The 21389-nt window shown below is 41.5% G+C and overlaps 1 protein-coding gene across 3 annotated transcripts in view; it reads left to right on the forward strand.

The window, feature by feature from the left end:
* Positions 1-21389, forward strand: part of CCSER1 (coiled-coil serine rich protein 1) — a 1425236-nt gene that overhangs the window by 879918 nt on the left and 523929 nt on the right. For 2 of the 3 annotated variants that reach the window (XM_090037075.1, XM_090037076.1), the window contains one exon: positions 14421-16342. The exons of the other annotated variant lie outside the window; for it this stretch is intronic. In XM_090037075.1, the coding sequence (XP_089893201.1) occupies positions 14421-14501 (81 nt within the window). In that variant the 3' untranslated portion in view covers positions 14502-16342. Of the gene's footprint in view, positions 1-14420; positions 16343-21389 lie in introns of those variants that run through there. 3 annotated transcript variants of the gene reach the window in all.

The following is a 21389-nucleotide window of genomic DNA, read 5'->3' on the forward strand; positions in this document are numbered from 1 at the left end:
CTTTAGTGCCAGTTCCCTGAACATGTAGACACTTACCAAAAATTGCTTAATGTGCATTAGCTTAATGCACATGTAATTTAGTCATGCTTACATGCACATGTAGACGTGCCCTTAATGCATCAAAGAAGGCAACACTTCATTACTATGCTGCATGTCTCAGGGTCAGACCATATTGCTTCTGAATCACATTCTGCTTCATTTAATCAATATTAACCTTCATGACACAGATCTTTTCATCTAATTTTCAATAAAGAGCGTATTTGTAATGCGAGGAGTTACTGTAAGCTAGATGAAATTAATTTTAATCACTTCCTATAAATATGTTTTAAGGAGATGCAGGTTGAAATAATAGTTCAACAGCATCAATTTTCCTTCCTCTAGGATTGAAGCCCTTAGGCAGACTTTAGTAGCAGTGATGTAAACTGCCTTTGAAAGGAGCAAGCTAAGTACTGAGTGCCCATTCCACACCTCTTTATCCACAATCAGTTGTGGATCAGGTCTATTAGTAAGGGATTTTTTTAGATTAATTCACAGTGGTGGGGAAGACGGCAATGGCTTGGAATTATAATCAACTACAAAAATTAAGTTGGAATGCTTGTGTGAAATGCAGTCCTTTTTCACATGGTTTCAAATGCAGACAAGTTAAAACATGCTTTATTGTTGAAGGGACAATGGATCATTACAATAGTATTATATCCTGTGTTAAAGAGTTACTTTTAAGATTCTCAAGCTTATCAGAACAGTATTCCCCTTTTTTTGAACAGTTAGTTAATAATCAAACTAAAGTTATATCCTTCCGCTTCCCTTTATTATTATTCTGAGCAGCAGTTTCTTAACAGTATTTTGTGCCAACAAATCTTCAAGATTCCCCAGTGTCACATCCCTACTGTGTTATAGCTGGAATCATCAACTGTGTCACCATATGTTTTCTCATATAACTTAATGTGACATGACAACATAAGCAGATGTGGATTTTTTTTATATATGAAACAATACAGCCACCTGCATTGATTTGTCTTGTATAGGATGCTTGGGAAAATTGTGGTACAGTAAATAGATGAAGGAGAAAAGTGATACTATGTTTCCCTGCAAAAGTGTGCATTGACCATCTTGACTAGAATGGAACCAAGACATGGGGAAGTGAAGGGAATATATACAAAGTAGCAGCACACTACCTTTCACAAGATTGTAGTTTACGTAATTTGCTTTGTTCATGTATTAAATTTTGTATCTCTTGACAGGTAATAGTGAAATTGGTTCTTTTCCTATTGAAGTCAGTTGTGATATACATATTTCACAGCATGAAATAATATTGACAAAAATGTAACCTTATTTAAAAGACTGTGGGCACATCTACAGGTGCTTTTAAGGCAAAGCAATAAACTCTGATGCTACTATTGGAGTTTATTGCCACCAGACATTTACACGTGCACCCAGGACTGCAGCAAATTGAGGGTTGGAGCAGCCCTGGCTGGCAGGGGGCCCAGGGAGTCAGCCTGCCAGCTCAGGGCTGCTCCAACCTAGCTCACCATGCTCCGGAGGGGCTGGCCTGGGGCAGAAGAAGTAGTGTGGGGCTAGCCAGCAGGCCCCACCATGCAGCAGCCCGCCATGTCAACTTCTACACATGTTCAGTTGCAGAGTAAAAAATTCCACAGCAGGATAGTACTTGTTACTACAGATATTACCATACTGCAGAGTTAGTTCATTTCCTGTATGCCTATTAGTTTGCTTCCTGTATGCCTTTGAATATGAATGTATATATAACTGTGAAGAAAAAAAATCAAAAGTCTGGTATGAATGTAACTGGAAGGGAAAGGAAGTGGGAAAGAGAATAAAGAAGCTGTTCTAATTGCCAAGTTCAGGGATGGTGACCAAAAGTTTGAATGCAGTTTTTCTTGTTCTCCTGAAATTTACTGTGTGGATATCACCACCATACATGGGACATAATTAGGGTTATATTCTTAATATCTATAGCAATCACTGAGGTCTATTTTTATGCAGTCATGCATGATCAAAAACAATTGCAGTTACTTGTTAAAAGTTGGTGGACAGTTCTACTCTTTTTCTCCCATCCCGAATCAGTGCCAAAAGGCGCTATTTCTATGCAAACAAGCCAAAAAGATATAAAGGACATACCTATGAGCTGGAAGGAAAAATAAATTTTGCCCCCCTACCCCACTCCCGAGGTTCTTTTAAAACAAAATTAATGTTTAATTTCTTTTCTTTATTAATAAAAACACTCCAGTAGAGTATTTCTTAATATTTTCAACACATTTTGTCTTCCGTGGCCACATCTACATGGCACGCTGGCTGCAGTAGCTTGTTATTACTACACAGGAGCTTGTTATTAGTGCACAGTAGTAACAAGTTACTGCACAGTAGTAATGAGTTACTGCACAGTCAGCATCACAAGAAGCCATGCAGGGATGCTACTGTGTAGTACCACCAGTTACTGCACAGTCATTTATTATTTATGTGTGCAAGTACTAAATGACTGCACCGTAACAACCGTGCAGTCAACATCTCATGTAGACCTGGTCTTTTAGTGATATACAGTCTCATTGCCTTCTGTGGCTCATGGTAACCACTTTATTCATTGAATAAATGTTATCAAGTTAGCTATAGTGTATGTATGCAGGCATGGAGGGGAGAGATAGTAATTAAAAAAGGAAAACCGGATAGCCTGAAAAAGTTCAGAAGGTTCCACAAAAAGTCACTTTCTCCTTTCTGCAGCTTGTCAGGAGACCTCAACCTGATGTTAGAGTAAATTCTTTCTGCTTTCTAATGCACATTATAACAATCATTTTAAAACAAATATGAATCTCAGAAAACCCAGTGAACACAACAGATTTTGTGATATGGAAGATTGCTAAATAAATGATGAATGTGTCTTAAATAATCAATGCCAATTTAACCTGCTTCACCTTCCCTTTTCTGCACAGGCTTATTTTATTGAGAGATCAAAGAATAATTTCTTATGTGTCAGTTGGGTTATTAAAACAGGATGGAAGATGAATAGATATAGTCAAATAGCAACGTGGCCAGTTACAAAATTATATGAAGTGGTAGGGCAGATTCTTCTGATAATGTCTGCTATACAAATAGATACTTCCAAATAGATGTATGCCTACTGTAAGTTCTTTGTAGCCTGACACTACAAACAGCCTTTGATTAAAATAATTTTTTCAATAAATATTCAAATCATTGTAATGAAGCTCTGAAACTCTGAGGGCACAGACAGAAGACCAGCTCCCTGTTGTAACTCATAGCATTTTGCAGGAAGCACCATGAGTTAGAAAGATCCCCTGGACTCAACAGAAGTTTGCTGTTGGATCCTAGGGGTGGGTAATCCAGTTGCTGTTTAGAGTCACTGTGAGCCTGCAGCTGCTCTCCCCTAATAACACCCCTGCCAGACCCAGCACTATTTTCAGAATGGGGGAGGGGGTTAAGGGAGCAGAAGGAGTTCATTCTGTGGGGTTACTCAGCCAGTGTTGGAGGGTGGGGTGGCTGGATTGGAGCCTGTCCACCTTGGAGAGTGGGGGGCTCCAGTCCACTTGCCCCACCCTCCAGCACAGGCTTAAAAAAACCCAGACTGAACTCTCTCCACTCTCTTTTCCCCTCCCATTCTGAAAACTGGGACTGGGAGGTGGAGGAGGCAGGAGGCAGGTGAACTTCTCTTAAACTAAGTTATTGAAGTCACTCTATTGTGGAGTGTCTTCATCTGAATCCTCATGTAATGAGGGTTCAGATTTTTGTGGGATCTAGCCCTTTTCAAGTGTTCTGCAGCTTTGTACTTCTGTTTGGTCATGGCTGTGGAGCACTTTCTGGGGCCAGATTGGGTGAAAATTGTCACTTCTGTCTCCACCTGTCTAAAGGAATTCAGACAGTGGTACCACTGCAACTGCCACCATAGTGTGGGATTCTTAGGGTTAGGACTTTCACTTTGTCCTATGTTTTGTACTATTTGAAATAGCACTGTTAAGAGCAGTCATGGTTTTGTCTGCCCATGTATGCTTTAAACTAGGGATGCTCAATTCCTGGCCCATAGGCTGATCTGGCCCATGAAGCACTGTCACCCAGCCTACCAGGTTCCAGAAATTTTGTAGCACGGGAGTAGTGGAAGCATGACTTACTGGTTTCTTGCTGTTAATTTTTCAGACCCATGAGTAACATGCATGCCACCTCTCACACTTCTGAGTCAGGCAATGTGGGATCAGGCCAGCATACCAGTGCAACATGGGATCCAGCCTATAAGCTGACACTGTGCCACTCACCTGACCCTGTGGAGTTGGATGTTTGGGCACCACTGCCCTAAACTGATGCTTATAGTGATGTTTATATCTCTAAATTAATATTTTTCCTTTATATTTGTTTCAATGAAGGTAAAACTGTAACTGAAAGACATATCTAGTATTTAATAAAGTCATGGGAGAAATTTTCCATTTACTTTATTGCAGGTTTGTCCTTTTATTTCCAGTCATACTGACACTAAACCACAACAATCTTAGTGAGGGATCTGTTCTTTTATTATTGCCAGTGTGCTGTAATATTTGCTTTACTCTGGAGCAGTAGCCAAGAGATGTTTAACCTATTGACAGACACAAGCTTTATGTTCACACAACAGCAAAGGTAATTCTTCTGTCTATCTACAGTGGCTTTTTTATGTTGCTCTACATTTTTCCCTCCCAAGAAAATAATCTCTGGGAAGGAGAGAAGAAAAATCTGAAGTTCATCACAGGGAGTTTTCTTCTGTTGCTGCTGACAGGAAGACAGAGTTTCAGATGGACTTAAGCGACAAAATGTTGCATCTAAAATATATGCATGATGAAGGCAGGAGAAGGAAAGATCCTATCCCACAGTGTCTTTTGTGTAAAAGTAATTAATACTTAAGGCTCTAGCCAAGTTAATTGTTTACAAAGAGGGATCAGATAGGAGGAATTATTTCTAGATAATACAGACAAAATATTTTCAACACTTTCTTTCTTTACACTGTTATCTAGCCATGGACAAGTTTAAAAGACACACATACAGGGTTTTTTTCTTTCTATCTCCCCTGATTACATAGATTAAATGTCTGATACTGTCTCATGTTTGGATTGCATAGAGCAGGGGTTTTCAACCTTTTTTAACTAGTGTACCCCTTCTAGAGGCGTCAGCTGGCGGGGCACTTGTGGGTGGCAGCCACTGCTGCCACCACATGCTGCTTTTCCATGGCCAGTCACATGTGCATCTCCTTGGGCTGCTGAAAAGCCTTGTGGCCACCCAATTGTGTGCCACCTGTCAGCAGCCCACAGAGCCACACGTGCAACTGGCTGTGGAAAAGTGGTGCACAGTGGTAGTGCGGGGTGGTGGTGGCAGTGGCTGCCACATGCAAACTCCCCCCATGTCCAGCCAGCTGAGCAGTGCTTGTATGGCCTCCCAGATGGGTGCTGCTGCCCTTGCCCTCCCCCCGGCCCTGCTCCTTGGAGGTGGCAGAGTTGGGTGGTGGGTGGTGGTGGCAGCCACCATGTGCAAGCCTCCCTGCTCCACATCCATCTGCAGAGGAGTGCCTCCTCACCCTCAGCTATTGACCAAGGGCAGCAGCCCAGCAGCCAATCAGGAGAGCAAGCTGGGGTGGGGAGGCGCCATCGTGTGTGGCATGGGGCCAGCGGCACCCAGCGTGCCCTTCTCCCTCCCTCGGGTAAGAGCCGTGTGTACCCCCTGTGACCTTTCCAGGTACCCCTAGGGGTATGCGAAGCCCCGGTTGACAACCCCTGGCATAGAAAATAATTTAGTGCATATACATACAGAAATCAGGTTTCTGCATTTTGCAGGTGTACTTGCCTTCAAAAAAATTGGCCCTATGCATTTAGGCCTATAATTCTTTTTGTAAAGCACTTAATGCTGACCTTTCTTTTTCCTATATTGATGTCAATAAGTGCTTTACTATTGGCTTAATCAGAATTACAGCAATACTGAATATATACATTTTAAAAATCCATTTTTGGATGACATCCAGAGATAGTAGTCTCCAGTTCTGAATGCTATAAATCCTTGATGACTTGTACATTCTGGCATTTATTTCCATGAGCTATTCTGTATACACATATTTGTAAAATATTTTTAAAATGTGTGTGTACACACATGCACACAAACATACATTAGACATAGAAGTTTAAAACTACAGGCTTGTGGGATTTTTTTTCACCCTAATATTACCTGAAATGAATGGAAAATGTACTATGGAAAAATGAGTAGAGGTTTTTCGGTATTTTATAGAAAATAAAATACATGTTGCTTTTAAAAGGAAGATACTTCTAAGAGAAATCTTGCACTGTACTCTACTTCATATGTGGGATTTGATCTTGCAATTCAGATAGAGGAAAACCAGTTTATTTTAAAATTAAGTGTTATCCATGCAGATGTATGAAATCCAGGTGTTGAATTTGGGGCTTATATAAAGGCCATTTTAGCATATCTGTTTACTGAGTCCTTCTTATTACCAGGGATCTTGGTTTTTTCTGATTTAAAAAAGTCACCAGTTTTTGATTAGAAAAAGAAACCCCAAATCCACTTTTTTCCATGATTAAATATATATTAGTGGTGTTTCTTTTAGATCTTGGGGAAATTTGGATTTGGGGTTACTTTTTAAAACTGAAAATAGGGGATTTTTTTTTTAAATCAGAGAAAACCAGGATCGCTGATCATGACTCCAACTGTTTGATACATCTGTAGCTCTCCCTGAGGATGCCTGCTAGAAGACTGTGTATAAATATAGATGTGGTTTTTACTGTTTTACTTTTTATTGTAAACTTTTAATAATTCACAAGGTAAAAGAGCAGTTGTGATTCAGTAATTCTACTTTATTCAGGGTACTGAGACAGATGGGTTTTGGGTGTATACCTAATATATCTAAACTAACATGACTTTCTCTAATGGAATGTTTACCACCTCTGCTAAGTTAGAGTGGTTTTTTTTTTTATTACTGTTATGGAGATGAATGTACGTATGCTGGTTTCATTTGGCTTGTTCTGTTTTTTATTTATTTATGTGATTTTGGGTATTTTGGTGGAATTTTGTGTATAAACAGAAAGTATATTAAAACTATAGCACTGCTGAGATTTCATTTGCTGAAGGGGCAACATATTGTTAGGGATATAAAGCAATATTCTTTAAATTGTGGGCCAGCACTTCAGCTGCTGTGGAACTCCACTTACTTACACAAGCTGCAGCTGTGTGAGCTTAACTGCATGCATGCTTGCAGCTAGGACTTCATTGACTTTCTGTTTTTTTGGTCCTTTAATTGGCATATGAAATTACCCCCAGTATGTTGTTATGGTATCAGAAGCACTGGGTAGGGGGGTTTTTCTGTTTGTTTTTTAACTCTTAAACCCATCATAAAAATCTATCTTGATCACCCCTTTCTCTTTCTTCAGAGGCATAATTGAAACAGTTAGCAGCATCTGGCCAGTCAAATCTCTCTAAAGTTTCTCTAGATTGAGTTTCTGTTTGTTATTATTTAGAAATGAAATTTTTTCAAACTTACTTTCTGTTACAGGTAATCATTCTTTAAAACTCTTTAATATTACTGATTTTTAAATATCTCTATCTGATGTGTATTATTTCTGAGACATTTTACAATAAGTCATTATTTTTATCCCTTTCCCCTTCTACTTGAACTTATATGAAACTGAAGATTCAGTAGCTCTAATTCACCCTCTAAATACTTTAATTGTCTTTCACATCTGGAGACATACATCTGGGTTTGTCCCTTTGCTAATTTTAACCAATTATAATTTGAAGTTGCTTGTAATCTTTGCTGAAGGGAAACCAAGCACTAGCAAGGAAACAAAGCTGTAAGATAGTATCATGGTAAAAGGGGGATACAGTTAAAAAAAACATGTTTTGGGGACTTGACAATGAAGTATATGGATGAAAAGAAGTTACATGCTTTAACGACTGTTGCAAGGTAAGGGCAGCTATTACATTTATTTTTTCATGTATTTAGCTATAACGTACTTCCTCAGTGCACATGTCTTCAGTAGTTGTCCCCTTTCACCAGTTCTGTATACTTTCTCATTACTTCCACCCATGGTTAGTCATCTACTTAAATCACAGTTTTATGGATTTTGTGGAAACCAAAACATCCAGGATTGTTCGCATAATCAACAACAAAAAATACTTAATAAAAATAAAATGCTGGCTGCCCAGTGGGAGCCAGTGGTCCTCGGTACTGCTGAGCCTTTTTGGGAGGGGAAGGTGCTGGCTGGCAGGGTAGCAAAAAGTGCAGCAGAAAAGATGGCTGTCTCCCCCTTGTCCCTCCTCCACCAGTCAGCACTGAGGAGTGTGGCCACTGAAGGGCAGCCAACAGTCAAGATAGCCACTGCCCCCTTATCTCTTCTCCCCTTCAGGGCCTCTCCACCAATCAGTGCTGTGGGGTAGGGCCACCAGTGCACATCAGCAAAATATCTGCAGAATTTGATCTTTATGCTACAACAACCTGGAAAAAAATTGGTAACTCTAACTGAATTAAGCAGCCTTTTACCTGTAGTGAATACGTGGTGTAGTTTACGTGTGTAGATTCATAGAGTTGCTATTTCCTACTGTGAGGGCACATCTACATATGCATATTAAGGCAAAACAATAAACTCTAGCACATATTGCACTGCAGTTTATTGCTTCTGGGCAGTGCATTTACACATGCTCCCAAGACTGCACTACGTTTAGCCAGGCCAGAGCAGTCTCTGTTGGTAAGGGACCTGGGGGTCACCTTGCCAGCTTGAGGCTGTTCCAACCTGGCTTAACATTCTGTGGAGGGTCTGGCTGGGGCACAAGTGTGCTCCAATATGAGGCTAGGCAGCAGGCAGCCCCTGCACTGAAGCACCATCATGCCCCAGTCAGCCGTGTCAGTGCCTACACATGCGGTGCTGCACACAATAAACTCTGCAGCAGGGTGGCATTTGTATAATATGAATAGGCCTGCACATGTAGCCAACAAGACATTTACTGCAAAGCTAATTAGCTCAGAAATAAACGTATCTTATAGATGCACCCTATATGGTTCAACATAAGGCACACAGCAGACTAACTTGATTTTCTGATCATCTTATCCCTCTGATGGTTATCTGTAAGTTGCTGTGCCGCTTTGGAGCTCCCTGCTTAGGATATTTTGGTCACCCCCAGCTGACTGCCATCCTGTATGCTGACCGTTTGCCCCAGCACCAGTTACCTAACCCAGTGAAGCTTCTTGTCTAACACGTCTTTGATGGAAATTTTTACCTTGGGGACTGCTGTTACTCCTCGTTCAGTGGTGTCTAGCTATGGTCACTGGGTAGCATGAGGATGTTAGGGCTCCACCTCCCCTACACCCTACCTAGTGCCAGCCTGTTGTTACTTCGGTGTTGCACGGACGTAGTGTTGTTGTCAGCCATCCTCCTCGTCTTTCCGTGTAGGTCTATTGTCGTCCCTCTTGGCCCTCTTCACAGTAGGGCTCCCAGGTCTCCTCCTCTAACATGTTGCCTGACTCCACTAAGTCAGTGTGCGGAGGCAGCTCCCCACATGGAGGCCACCACCACCCATCTCTCTCTACCTCTTTGCTTGTTCCACAGCCTGCCCTAGGCTGCCAGGGACTTCCTTCTAGTCCTGTCTTTGGATTGGTGCACAGGGCTTTTGTTGGTGCTGGCATGTACTTACAAAGTGCATCCATGCTGGCACCAGGTTTTTTTTATTTGTCCCATCTCCATGCTCCTGTTGGCTGCAGCATGGGACACCACTGAGTTGATGGTAAGTTTTGTGGCACGCCGAACCCGCCACTGCCATCCTGCTCCTGGGTCCTAGGGGGCTGGGCTGTTGCCAGCATGGTCTTTCTGCCCCTGACACTGCAACCATTCTGCCCTCTGCTTCCTGTGGCTCTGCATGCTGTGGGGTCGCCGGCATTGCTGGTTGTGCAGCGATCCCACTGCCACTGCCATGCTCCCATGGCTCAGGGTCCGGTGATACCACAGGCAAATTCAGTGGTGTGGGGCTTTCACTGTTGCTACCAGATCCCTGCAGCTTGGCCTTTCCTTTGCCCCCTCCACATTACCACTAAGCAACATCTCAGTGAATCATTTATTCTCATTACTGAGGTCTAGATATATTCATGGATAAGGTACGTACAATCTACTGGAATGAAATGGAAATATATCAGGGCATTCTCTCCTTTATACTGTAAAAAAAAAGGAAAGAAAGCAAGCTTGCAAGCAAGTGAGCAAGCATTTGGCTGTTGCCAGAGAAATTGTCTATAAACTATGGTTTAATGCTAGTGCCCTGCTACTCTAATGTTTCAGGTACATTCTTAGTCTACAATGTATTCATTTTTTAAAAATTTAAAATGTGCCTAATGCAAAATTTCTGGATGTATAAACAATACCAAAGTACCATACACAAATTGTATTGAACCACAAATTGTCTTTTTGTTTTTTTGTGAATTTGCACACATTTGTTTTGCATGATTGCTTCTTTAAGACTACTATTCCCCTTTCTCCTCTTTATGTCTAGCCTTTTTAATTGCATTATGATGATTTATTGTAAAACTATACCTATGCATGAGTCTCACTGCAAATGCAAGGTAGGCTTGAGAGGAGTATGAGATTTTTTTTTCTTTTTAAATGAGTGCCCCCTCACTACCACCATCATATGTAATGTCCCATCAAGTTTTATAAGGCAGGAATCCACCAGTTGAACTAAAGGCATTAACTAACATCATTATTAAGCTGGAGATCTGGTGCATTGGAGCAGACTTGATTAATTAAGTCTGCTCCACGCATGAGTTAAGGAGCATGACACTGCATTGCATGTGTTTGTATAAATGGCAAAATGTTTATTAGTGCTGAGAAAATGGCAGCGGTATGCTTTTGAACAAAAACACCTTTGATGTGTTTTAGTTCAAGAGTACGCCATGGCCATTTTCTCAGCACTGACGTGCATTTTAAAAGCACCTAGCGCTGTGGTGCAAACATGCCCTTACTGTGCATTTTTCACTGGAGAAGGAAACAATTCACATATCCAGAATGTTTTACTTGGCAGAGGAATCTTATGCCAAGGCTCTGATGCCTGTAAGAGGTCCACATGCCTGTAGAGGTTATGCCGTTGTAATGACCTCCAACAAGCGCCTGTCAGCAGGGATGGAAACTGGTATGTTTAGTATTGAAAACATAAGCCTCTACCACCAAACCATGGTGATCCCAATCTGGGGAAAGTGTAGGGAGCAGAATCTGCTTCATTTGCCTTATTCCCAGGGGGACTGGAGCATTGGGGCAAAGTCCCCTGCCTGCCCCTCACATTGGACACTCCTTTGTGAGGAGTAGGAGGTGGCTACTTCTCTGCTTTGCTTCTCATAACCGGGACCCAAGCAGAATGAGCAGTGTGACAAACCTGTTGCTTGCTCTTCACACAGGGGACCCTGGTATGTTCCCCTTCTTTCTATCTATGGGAGAGGTAGGAGCAGCTTCCCATGTATCTGCTCCAAATTAAAGTGATCCATTTCTGGAAAGTATGAGAAGCATTTCCTAGATGCCCAACTTCTCCTCATCCTAGGAAGAGCCAAGCAGTTGGAAAGTATACAGGCCTTTGTTCTCCTTAGAGAAACTCTCCCAGAAGTGAATTCTACCAGGTCAGATACGAATCATTTTTCTCCAAGAACTGCCATTTTTATTCCAGGAGAAACTGCATAATATCTATGTACTTGTGGTTTCTACCAGGAGAACTGAATGTCTCCCAGTAGAAATGTAACACTTGTACATGGCTGAATACTGATCACTAGGGCTGTGAGAAACAGCACCATTTAATTTTGAGTTCTGTTTCACCGTGACAGTGTTTTGTTTTGAGTGCCATTTCATTTTGAAAGCACTCTTCTGTTTCATTTTGTCGAAACTGTTTTGCTGTTTCAGCACTGTTTTGACATTTAGCCGATAGGTTATAATGGGGAAGCATTAAACTGCCTATAATGTTGTCATTGTTTGACAGATTTGGATGAAAAGAGCAGAGTTCATATCCCTTTCTGAGGTCATGAAGCCTGCCAAGTTTCAAGGAGATAGATGCAGGGATTTCCGGAAAACTGCACCTCAAAGTCTTGAAAGCAAAACTTGTGTCACTTGTAAGTGTGAAGGCACAGGGGGGAAAGACACAGTAGCCTTTGCTGAGGCCATGAAGCCTAACAGCTTTCAAGGAGATAGGTGCAGGGGTTTCTGGGAAACTGCACCTCAAGCTGCTGACAAGCAAAACTCATGTCATGTGTGTGTTAAGGCACAGTAGGGTGAAAACTGCAGGCATGGTAGCCCCTGCTGAGGTCATGAACCCTGCCAGGTTTCAGGGAGATAGGTGAAGGAGTTTCTGGGCAAACTGCTGACAAGCAAAACTTGTGATGTGTGATGGTGTGTGTGTTAGGGCATGCCCTCACTGGTGCTGGGGCCTCTACATGACACAGTAGTGTGTTCCAATGAGGGCTCCTCCTCCCCTGTAGCCTCATTCAGTCCACCACTTTAAATAGGAACAGGTATAAAATAAGTGAGTGAGCACTAGCACAATAGCACCAGCAGCATCTCAGGCAGCCAAAATGTGACACAGCCCTTCTTTCCTCTCCTGCAGGAGCTTCCTCTCCAGCATGCATTTTAAGGCGCTCCCTCTCTGTGTCCTTCCTTCCTCTTTCCCCTCCCTCCCCTTACTTTTTGTTTTCCTGAAGGCAAGGCCAGCTTCAGCTTTGAAGCATGAAATGTTTCAAAACTTTCAAAATGTTTTGACTGCCCTCGTTTTGTTTTGAGGCTGTTTTGAAGCCCTTTGTTTCATTTCAATTTTGCTGTTTTGAAATCAAACAAAACAGCCAGCAAAATTTTGCAAAGCCCTACTGGTCACTATTCTGTTCCACAATGCTTTCTTGGGAATATGGACTTTTGGGGCGGGAGGTTGTTTTTTTAGTCATTGCTACTTGTTAATCTGTAGGTCTTCCTGTTGCAGGCAATATTCTTCCAATTTTGGTAATATCCGTCTTCTCCATCCAGCTCTGTGTGGCTGAAAAAGAATGTTACTCTTCTTTTTTTGTTGGCCTGTCTGTTTTGTAAATCTGAATAAAGTCCTCTTTCTTTTGTTTTGGCTCCTTTCTATTAACTTGATGCTTGGTATGAAGGCTTGTATTATATTATTGCATTACCTTATTTCTTATAAAGGGATGCTGCCACTTGGTTCAGAACAGTTTCAGTGAGTTACATTTTGGTGTCAAGCAGGTGGACAAGGGTTTCTGTATTTTATTTATCTATTTATTTATTTTACATTCTCTACTGTGTTACCCAAACACTTGAGACCATTGAATTTAGGACTCTGTGATATTTTTGTTCTGTTCCTAAAAAGTCATCCTCATTTTGGGATGGGGGACTTGGGGGAGGTCACACAGTTTATAGTCATTCTTGGCATGGCTCAGAACAATAGCAGTGAAACAATAAGATAAAGCCACGTTGCACTTTTTTCCATTAAAAAGAATTTTGTTTGTCAAATGGAAAAGGTAAAAGCCAGCAGGAAAAGAGGAGTTAATTGCAAGTGCCTAACATGGTATTATAAGCAAATGAACACCAGCTTTAAGAAAAGATATATAGTAAGTCTAAGAGAAAATTCTCAGATGTGTATTCATTATGTAGTTTGTGCTTCACCCAAAGGTCCCAATCCTGATGCTTAATTACTTTCAATGGAATGCCAAAGGGAGTGGAAGGAACCCACTTGAATACATAAGTGGTTGGAACCTTAGAGACACAATCCATACATCTCCACTGGTTTTCAAATGAGTACAGTTGGAAGCTTTTATTTTCCTTTTTATATTAATAGGAAGAAAAATACCTAAAGTATTTTCCTGTTGTATTCAGGTTATTGGTAGAATTTCCTAATCCATGAGAGTGTCTGCACAAGATGCTATGTCGCCATACCAATGAACTACGGTGACATAGCATCTAAAAATAACTGTGCGCCACCAGGACTGTGCAGTACTGACTGGTACTGCACAGTCATTTAGTACTATGCTAAAGCAAGTACTAAATGGCGGTGCAGTACAAACGTGCTGTTAGGGGCAGTGTAGATGCGCCCCATGAAACTCAGGCAGAAATAAGAGATGGGAGAAAGGCCTTTCTCGTGTTTATTTCTTCACTCTGATCTCTTCCCAACACAAATCTGGCATTTTGTGCATCACTCTCTAAAGTTTGGTATCCATGATCATGATCATTATTACAATTTTGTTTGTTAAACTTACTATTGCTTTTAAATCATCTTTATTATAACATGGTAAGTATTTGTTTGGCAATGTGTCAGAACACTACTGGATTGTATTTTAAGATTATTTTATTTGTGTTACCATCAAATATATGTCCTTTAATTTTTAAGATTTCATTTTATGTTCTTTTTTTCTTTTTCTTTTTTTTAAGGCCCTGTGGAATTCTCCATATACTGAAGGTTCAGTTTACAAACCCATCAGCATCTCATTGGTTCCATCATTATTAAATTAAAAAACAACATCTGGACATGCTGGATTTATGGATTTAAATTAAACTCTGTTGAAAATGCCATGAACCTCATTTTACCAGTACTTCCCATGTTTCCCCAACTTAGTGAAATTTTATTTCATAATCTTTGCATTATCAAAAAGATCACAAGTATTCTTGAAAATAGTATCTATCTTATCAAATAAATTTATCAGTAAGTTATTTTCAGTAAGTTATCACAAAAATGTTCATTATTGATAATAAAAATTATTCTTGACATCTGTGTATATTTCTTAACTTTGGGGAACCCAGTATAACTAATGTGATTATGTTCCATTGACCCTTTCGTCTCTGAGATTATAAATATACATTTTAAAAGCCAGCAGTTTATGAAAATGACCCATTAATTTGGACAAGCTTTACTTTCTATATTGCAGTGATAACAGGCTTTGCATTATCAGTGCACACAAGATCAAGTAATTTCAATATATGGTGAATTAAATGAATATCCATTTTGTTAAACCAAGCATTGTTTTGCAAATGTTAGACCAAATTCTGGTCACATTTATTGTTGCATGAAAGCTGAGATCAGAATTTGTGCATTTGTGTCTTAGACCTAATCCTGGAGTATAGAATACTTTCCACTTACATTGAAGTTATGAGGACCATTGTTGCATTGTTTTTTATTTCTCAAAGGGGTTCCTGTTTGGAAGGACATCTTACAAGAGGCTTCTGCCACACAAAGAAACTGAACACTGTATTCATAGTCCATAATTGTATAGGTGATCTTTTTTGTTTAAAGTATAAATTGAGAAAGGTGCCTGCCTTAAAAAACAAAACAAAAGAAAAAAACAAAAACCCTTCCACAAAGTTTGGGTATATTAGCCAAGAAACCAGATATCAACAATAAAGTTAAGGTTGCAAAGTTCAGCTCAAATATTTTTACTCCAGGTTTAGCTACTTTTAAGTTTCCTTATCTAGTAGTCCCTGTTTTTTTCCCCTTTAACCTCACTTAGGGTAGCAGGGACCTTATACCAGCCATATCCGCTTAACTCCTTTCCTAGCAGGATTGTCATCTGATAACAGGATTTAGATCTCAGACAAATATTTATATACTGTATTTCCCTGAATATAAGACAAGGTTTCTGCCCCCTCCAGTAGCATGGGAAAAACCAGGCCCATGTCTTATAATTAATCACATACAAGGAAATGTCACTAAATACATTGTCTATCATTAAATTGCTGCCAAAAGCAACATGTGCTCAGCAATGGAAATAAAGTTGATTAAATTTAGCCAACACTGAGCATAACTATACAATACATGTCCCATATTGGTCAGACATGATAATGGGAACCTATAGGAAGCGTAGGTTAGTGTAATCCATCTGAATAAGACATATAGTAGTGCCTATTAAGGACAGTCTTCTTCACCACCAGCACATCTTCAAGTTCTGGTGAGCTGTGATATTGCATACAGTTTGCCCAGAAGCCTTCTTTTGCACACTCAGCCTGACCCATATGGTTAGTGTGGCCCCAACCTCCATGACCTGAAGCCGGACCAGGATGCCCTGTGCCTCAGCTGCATATAAATTTTTGGAACATCCCAAGACTTGTGACAAGACACCCATGAGTCTTGAGTCATGAGTTGGGGTTAATTAGGATCCTTTGTGTGGTATATCTGGAGTGCACACACATGGTAAGCAGTGCTGTGCATAATGCATTTTTCAGATTAGTAGCCATTTAGAATGTAGGGTCCTGAATTCGATGTGGAGGATATTTTATACATATATAAATAAAAATCTCACCACTTCAAAATAAGCTCACTTGAAATTAATGTAAAATTTATAAAAAATAAACAAACTAAATGACACATCAAGAACAAAGAAAATTTTGTCTTGTACATAGTTTTACATAATGTGTTATGTTACTTGACTTTGACATATGGGCTGTATGTTAAGCCAATACAATAACATTATTTATTGATCAGTTTTTTCTCCTTTTATTTGATCTTCAGATCATTATTGAATACATACATGCTTACCTAACTTATTCCACTTGTTAAAAAGACCAAACACCAAAGGAATCACAAAGGCATAATTAATCAATATAAGTGAAATGTTTACCTGCTGATTCTGTTTTTAAACTACTTCTCTTTCTTTCTTGTCAATTCTCCTCCCTGGTATTTTCTAATATTTGTTTCTGGTCTGACATTTCACCTTATGTTCCTAGTCATGCCACCTTCTGTTTTTTTCTTTCCCCCTGACGTTCACCATCTTTATCAGGCCAACGGTATTATTTTTCTGTAGAAGAACTGAAAGAAGATAAGTGTTAGCAATTTGACACTAGGATTTGTGCTCTTCCTACACCAGTAGATCTTCTGAGTGGAGACAGATGAGAACAAGTCAAGAAAGGAAGAAAACTGGAAAGCAATGCATTTTTGCTTTAAGAGTCCAAGAATTTGGGTGGAGGAAGGGGTGAATTGTGTTTGTTGTCTCATGTTTCATCTGCTTAGTGACCTTTACAATCCACTGAAAAATCTTTAAAGGTTGGGTAAAGGCTAAAATATTTCCATAATCTTCACCTTATAAGTAGGGTGACCAAAAGAAAATCCAGGACATGCGGGACACTGCTCCCAGCTTCCCAAGTCAGCAGTGCTGCTGCAGGCAGTGGCAGAGGCACGGGTCATCTGGAGGGGAGGCAGAGCTGCTTGATACACCATGCCACTCTGCCTTCCCACCATGTCCCTGTACCCCATGCCCCTGTAATTGCAGGACTCTCATTTTAATTTTCACCAACAAGCCAGGATGGGACCAGCCTTCAAAATCTGGGACTGTCCCAGCCAAACTGAGACATATGATTGCCCTACTTATAAGGTACATATAGACAGAGCCATCTCTGGGAGGCAGTGAATTGGGGCAGCTGCATTTTGGGGGCCCTGCAGAGCTGGGCAGAGTGGCCATGGCAATTCTGTGCCTCCACTGCTAGCTTGCATCCAGCCAGTCGCTACTCCCCTTCCCCTGCTGGCACCACCGCCACCACTGCTGATGGTGGTAGCACCTTCTTTGGGTCCGAGGTGCATGGGATTGGAGCAGGGATGGTGCCCCGCATGGGCGGATTTGCCCTAGGCCCTGCACCCTGTTTGTGTTGACTCTACATACAGACATTTAAAATATTTTTAAGACAGGTTTTTAAAATCTGGCTAGACAAAGTGTTGGCTGGGATGATATAGATGGGAATGGTCCTGCTCTGAGCAGGGTTTGGAAAAGATGATCTCCCGAGACCCTTTCCAACCCTAATTTTCTATGATTCTATGACTTGGGTATGGCCATTTGATCTAAATTAGTTTGCCCATGTGTGGACTTTACATTTCAATCCCTAGTTAGGCCAGTCTAAGTATGAACTGTACAGAAACTTGGGAGGTTAGATCATTCTAAAAATGACCAACCTGATCTAAGCTAACTGTACTTCTGAGGCAGTCTAACTTGGATAGGGTCTGGCTAGCCAAATCTAATTGAAATGCTGTATATTTCCAGTGCAGCCCCAGGGCTGGGAAAAGCCCACCACTGTCCCCAACCCCAGGGCTGTGCTTTTCTTACCTCATCCCTGCCACTGGGCTATTTTTAGCTCCCCCACCCCTCACTCCAGTTCCAGATGAACAACCCCCTGCCACCCACAGATGAGCCAGCCCCTTTTCCAAGCCTGCCAGCTCCCCATCCTGCAAGCTACTGCCAGTGCCAGGAGCCTAGGAAATAAGTCAGAGTGGTTCACCAGGGTTGTTTGTTCATCTGGGGGAGGGTTGGGGCACTAAAAATAGCCCCTGGTCCCTGAGGGAGAGCTAAAAATATTCCCCTCCCCTGGGTGGAGCCCTTCCAACCCCCTAACCCCCACATGGACCCTGCTAGCTCCCTTGATCCTGCCAAACCCTCCTGGACTCCTCCAACCCCTCCCTTCAGACCCCCACTAGACTACCGATTCTGTCATGCCCAGTCCCCTGTGAACTCCACTTAACCCCAATCCCATGAATCCTTCCCCAATAGCCTCCTCATCCCAATTTACCTTAGAATGTGTGGGTGGTCATTTTTAACTCAATGTAACCTCCCCCTAATGTCCCAAATGTCTGTATGTACCCATCGAGGAATAGAGGAAGGTTATAGAGGTTCTGCTCCTTTCTGAGCAGGCTGAAGGTTCTGCTCAACAAGAGCAGAAAGGGGAAAGCAAGGGAGGAAATGATAGAGGTTTATAAAGTCATAAAGGGTGTAGACCAAATAAACAGGGAACTTTTGTTCACGAATTCCCAGAATACTAAAACTAAAGGATATCTACTGAAATTAGTAAGAAACAGGTCTAAAACTAACAAGAGAAAGTACTTTTTTATACAATGTGTAGTTAACTTGTGAAATTTATTGCCACAGGAGGAGGCAGAGGCAGATAGCACAGCCAGGTTCACCAAGGAACTAGATAAATTAATAGATGATAGATAAGTTAACAACTATTAGAAATGTTTCCTCCTACATCCCTTAATCCTATAATAGTGAATGGCAGGAAGGGTACTGAATAGGGAGTTAGATCACTTTAGAGATATCTGGTTCAGTGCTCTCCCTCTAGTATCTACTTTGCCACTGACAGAGATAGGATACTCAGCTAGATGGATCATTGGTCTAACCCAGGATATTGCTTCTTATGTTCAAGGGCTTTTTCAAAGAAGTTGCAATGTAAAGTTGGATGTGAACCCCCCTCTGCTTGTTACAGTTATAGTGCAATGAAGTGATTAATAGTGCAGTTACCTGGAGACCAACTACATGTTCAAAGTAGCTATCAAACAATAAAAAGCTCTAACCATCTATAAAGTTAGACCTTGAAAATGTGTATTAACTTTATAGCTAGTTGCTATTGAGCTTTAATTTGCACATGTAGCAGGGATTCATTCCCCTGTGGCTGGGAGCCCAGTCATATGACAGGCAGGGGTGCATCATGCCCAGCATAAAACACCTCTGTCCTAGAGATCATGGCAGCCACAGTCCCAAGGGTCTAGGGGTTTCATGCAACCCTAGACTCTGGAAATCACAGCTGTCATGATCCCTAGGGCTCCAGAATGCAAGAAACCTCCCCGCCTTCACTCCCCTGAGATCTGTGTTGGGACTGGTGCTGTTTAATATATCCACAAATGATCTGGAAAAGGGGTGAGTAGCAAGGTTGCCAAATTTGAAGATGACACAAAATTATTCAAAGTGGTTAAGACTAAGGCAGATTTTGAGGAACTACAGAAAAGTCTGGCAGTATTTACTGAATGGGCAACTAAATGGCAGATGAAATTCAATGTCGATATGTACAAAGTAATGCACCTGGGTTAAAATAACCCAAATTATACCTTAACTATAAAGGGCTCTACATTAGCTCTTAACACGCAGGAAAGAGATCCAGGAGTTGTTGTGGACAGTTAGTTAAAAACATCAACTCAATGCCCAGCAGTGATAAAAAAAAATCAAACAAAATATTAGGGATTATTAAGAAGGTAACTGTAAACAAAACTGGGAGTATCATTACACCCCTTTATAAATCCATGGTGCATCCACATATTGAGTACTGTGCCCAGTTCTGGTCCTCACACCTCAAAAAAGGATATATCAGAAGAAAAGAAGGTACAGAAGGATGATCAGTGGCATGGAGGGGCTCCCATATGAGGAGAAACTAAAGAGGCTAGGCTTATTCAGCTTACAAAAGAGATGCTCAAGGGGAGGTGTGATAAGTGTTTACAAAATACTAAATGGTTACAAGAAATTAATAGGGATTTATTATTTGCTATGTCTTGCAATACAGGAATGGGGAAGGGTGGGGTCAGAAAATGAAACTAGTATGTAACAAGTTGAAAACTAAAAGGAAGGTCTTTTTCACACAGCCTGTAATTAAACTCTGGAATTCATTGCCACAAGATGCTGTGGAAGAAACAAGTTAGTGAGATTCAAAAAAAGGGACTGGACAAATTCTTGGAGGAAAGGGGCATCAGTAGCTACTGAGTGCAGAAATTGGGGATACAGCTTCTGAATCAGAACTTCCTAGACCTTAAATGCTGGAGGGCTGCAAGTAAGAAAGGGAAAAACAGTGGAAAAAATCCTGGCCATACCCAGTTCACCCTCCAAGGTGAGGGGCTCTAATCCAACCCCCCCCCCAACTCCAGTGGTGCTAAGAAAACCCCAGAAGGGTTCTCCCTCCCCTGCCTTCTGCCCCTCCCATCCAGAGACAACAGCTTGGCTGGGCTCCTGTTGCAGCAGATTAAATTAATTAGAATTTAATTAGAAATGAATGAAGTCACTCGGTTTAGGAGCATCTTCAGTTGAATCCTCATACAATAAGGGTTAATTTGTTGCATGATCAGAGGGCTCTGCAGCCATGCTCTTCTGTTTGAGCACAACTTTAGAGTCCTTTCAAGAGGCTGATCACATGACAAATGTAATTTCTGTCTGCACCCTTAGTATCCCACGTAACTGATTTAGGTTAAACTTGTCTATCGAACTTCTTTCCCAGATCCCACCCTCACTCAAGTTACTTCACAGTCTGCCAGCATCCCAGGATGCTTTTCAGCCCTCAGCTGTGCTGTCTGCTCAGGTAGGGCCTGGCTGGCACCATCTCCCATCTGTCACAGAGCTGAAGCAATAAAGCCTCTGCTCCCTAGCCTGCATTCTGCTTGATCTTGCCAGCCCAGCAGGGCAGGGTGGAATGGAGCCCCCCCATCCTGGGTCCCCCTGTGCTGGGATCTGCATAGTGGGGGTGGGGACCTGAGGTGGGATCTTTCCCCACTCCGTATCCCCTCATCCCTGCAGCCCACTCTTCTGGTCTACAATCACCCCAGCCCACCCCCTCACCAGCCCCATTTCTCAACTGTGGGGAAGCAGCAGGGCGGGGAAGAATGGACCC

The sequence above is a fragment of the Crocodylus siamensis genome, chromosome 2 (genome assembly GCF_052110815.1).
Source record: "Crocodylus siamensis isolate JL-2025a chromosome 2, ASM5211081v1, whole genome shotgun sequence".
Lineage (NCBI taxonomy): Eukaryota > Metazoa > Chordata > Crocodylia > Crocodylidae > Crocodylus > Crocodylus siamensis.